Genomic DNA, 1,860 nt, shown 5'->3' on the forward strand with positions numbered 1-1,860 from the left:
GCTGTTGTCCCACAGCTCCAACACCCGGCTCTGGGGCTGGATCAGGGCCGGGATGGGGATCAGGGTGATGGGAATGGCACTGCTGGGAATGTCACTGATCCTGCTGGGAATGTCACTGATCCCGCTGCTGTCCCACAGCTCCAACACCCGGCTCTGGGGTTGGGATGGGGCTCAGGGTGATGGGAATGTGGCTGATCCCGGTGTTTTCCAGGCTGGGGGAGCAGTACTACCGGGATGCCATGGAGCAGTGCCACAATTCCAACGCCCGGCTCTGGGGCTGGATCAGGGATGAGATGAGGATCAGGGTGATGGGAATGGCACTGATCCCGCTGTTTTCCAGGCTGGGGGAGCAGTACTACCGGGATGCCATGGAGCAGTGCCACAGCTACAACGCCCGGCTCTGCGCCGAGCGCAGCGTCCGCCTGCCCTTCCTCGACTCCCAGACCGGCGTCGCCCAGAGCAACTGCTACATCTGGATGGAGAAACGGCACCGCGGGCCCGGTACGGGAGCACGCCGGGATACGGCCGGGGACAGCGGGAATACAGCGGGAATACAGCTGGGGACAGTGGGAATACAGCTGGGGACAGTGGGAACACAGTGGGAGAACAATGGGAATACAGTGGGAACACTGGGAATGTGGCCGGGGACAGCCGGAACACACTGGGAGAACAACGGGAATACAGTGGGAATACAGCGGGAATACAGCCAGGGACAGTGGGAACGCAGTGGGAGAGCAATGGGAGCACACTGGGAACATTGGGAGAACAAGGGAACACACTGGGAATACAGCTGGGGACAATGGGAACACAGTGGGAGAACAATAGGAATACAGTGGGAATACAGCAGGAATACAGGGGGGGACAATGGGAACACACCGGGAATACGACTGGGGACAGTGGGAGAACACCGGGAACACAATGGGAGTACAGCAGGAACACACCTGGGAACAACAGGAACACACTGGGAACACTGGGAGAACAAGGGAACACACCTGGAACATTGGGAGAACAAGGGAACACACTGGGAACACTGGGAGAACAAGGGAACACACTGGGAACACTGGGAGAACAAGGGAACACACCTGGAACATTGGGAGAACAAGGGAATACAACAGGAACATTGGGAGAACGAGGGAACACACCGGGAATGCAGCAGGAGCACACCCTGGGAACGGCAGGAGCACGCTGGGGACGCTGGGAGAACAAGGGAATACAACAGGAATATGCCTGGGAAATAATGGGAACACCTGGGAAATGCTGGGAACACACCTGGGGAATACGAGGAACACCAGGAACACCTTGGAAGCACCGGGAACACACCTGGGGAACACCGGGAACACACCCGGGAAGCAGGGAACACCCAGGGAACACTGGGAAACACCGGGAACACCGGGAACACCTTGGAAACACCGGGAACGCACCTGGGAAACACCGGAAACGCGGCGGGAAGGGGACACGGAGGGGGACACGGGGGGGGTGTCACCACTTGGGCTGATTTTGGGGTGTTCTGTCACCTCCTCGAGCAGCTTTGGGTTGTTTTGGGTTGTTTTGTCCCCCCCCCGGGGATATTTTGGGATCGTTCCCGGTGTTTTCCAGGCCTGGCCGCGGGACAGCTCTACTCGTACCCGGCGCGGCGCTGGAGGAAGAAACGCCGCGCCCACCCCCCGGAGGATCCCCGGCTGGCATTCCCCTCCATCAAACCCGGTAATTCCCAACATTCCAGGGCAATTCCCGGCTGGCATTCCCCTCCATCAAACCTGGTAAATCCCAACATTCCCTGGGAATTCCCTGTCCCACCCCCCGGAGGATCCCCGGCTGGCATTCCCTTCCATCAAACCTGGTAATTCCCAACATTCCAGG

General features: G+C 59.2%; 1 protein-coding gene across 1 annotated transcript in view; it reads left to right on the forward strand.

The window, feature by feature from the left end:
* Positions 1 to 211: 211 nt before the first annotated feature.
* The window catches only part of LOC103758816 (zinc finger protein ubi-d4), a gene marked incomplete at its 5' end in the record, with an annotated part of 16,586 nt that continues 14,937 nt past the window's right edge, over positions 212 to 1,860 (forward strand). The window contains 2 exons of the mRNA XM_029960149.1: positions 212 to 501; positions 1,597 to 1,704. Coding sequence (XP_029816009.1) covers positions 212 to 501; positions 1,597 to 1,704 — 398 coding nt within the window. The remainder of the gene's footprint in view (positions 502 to 1,596; positions 1,705 to 1,860) is intronic.

Source organism: Manacus vitellinus, unplaced genomic scaffold, assembly GCF_001715985.3.
Source record: "Manacus vitellinus isolate BGI_N305 unplaced genomic scaffold, ASM171598v3 scaffold_254_pilon, whole genome shotgun sequence".
Lineage (NCBI taxonomy): Eukaryota > Metazoa > Chordata > Aves > Passeriformes > Pipridae > Manacus > Manacus vitellinus.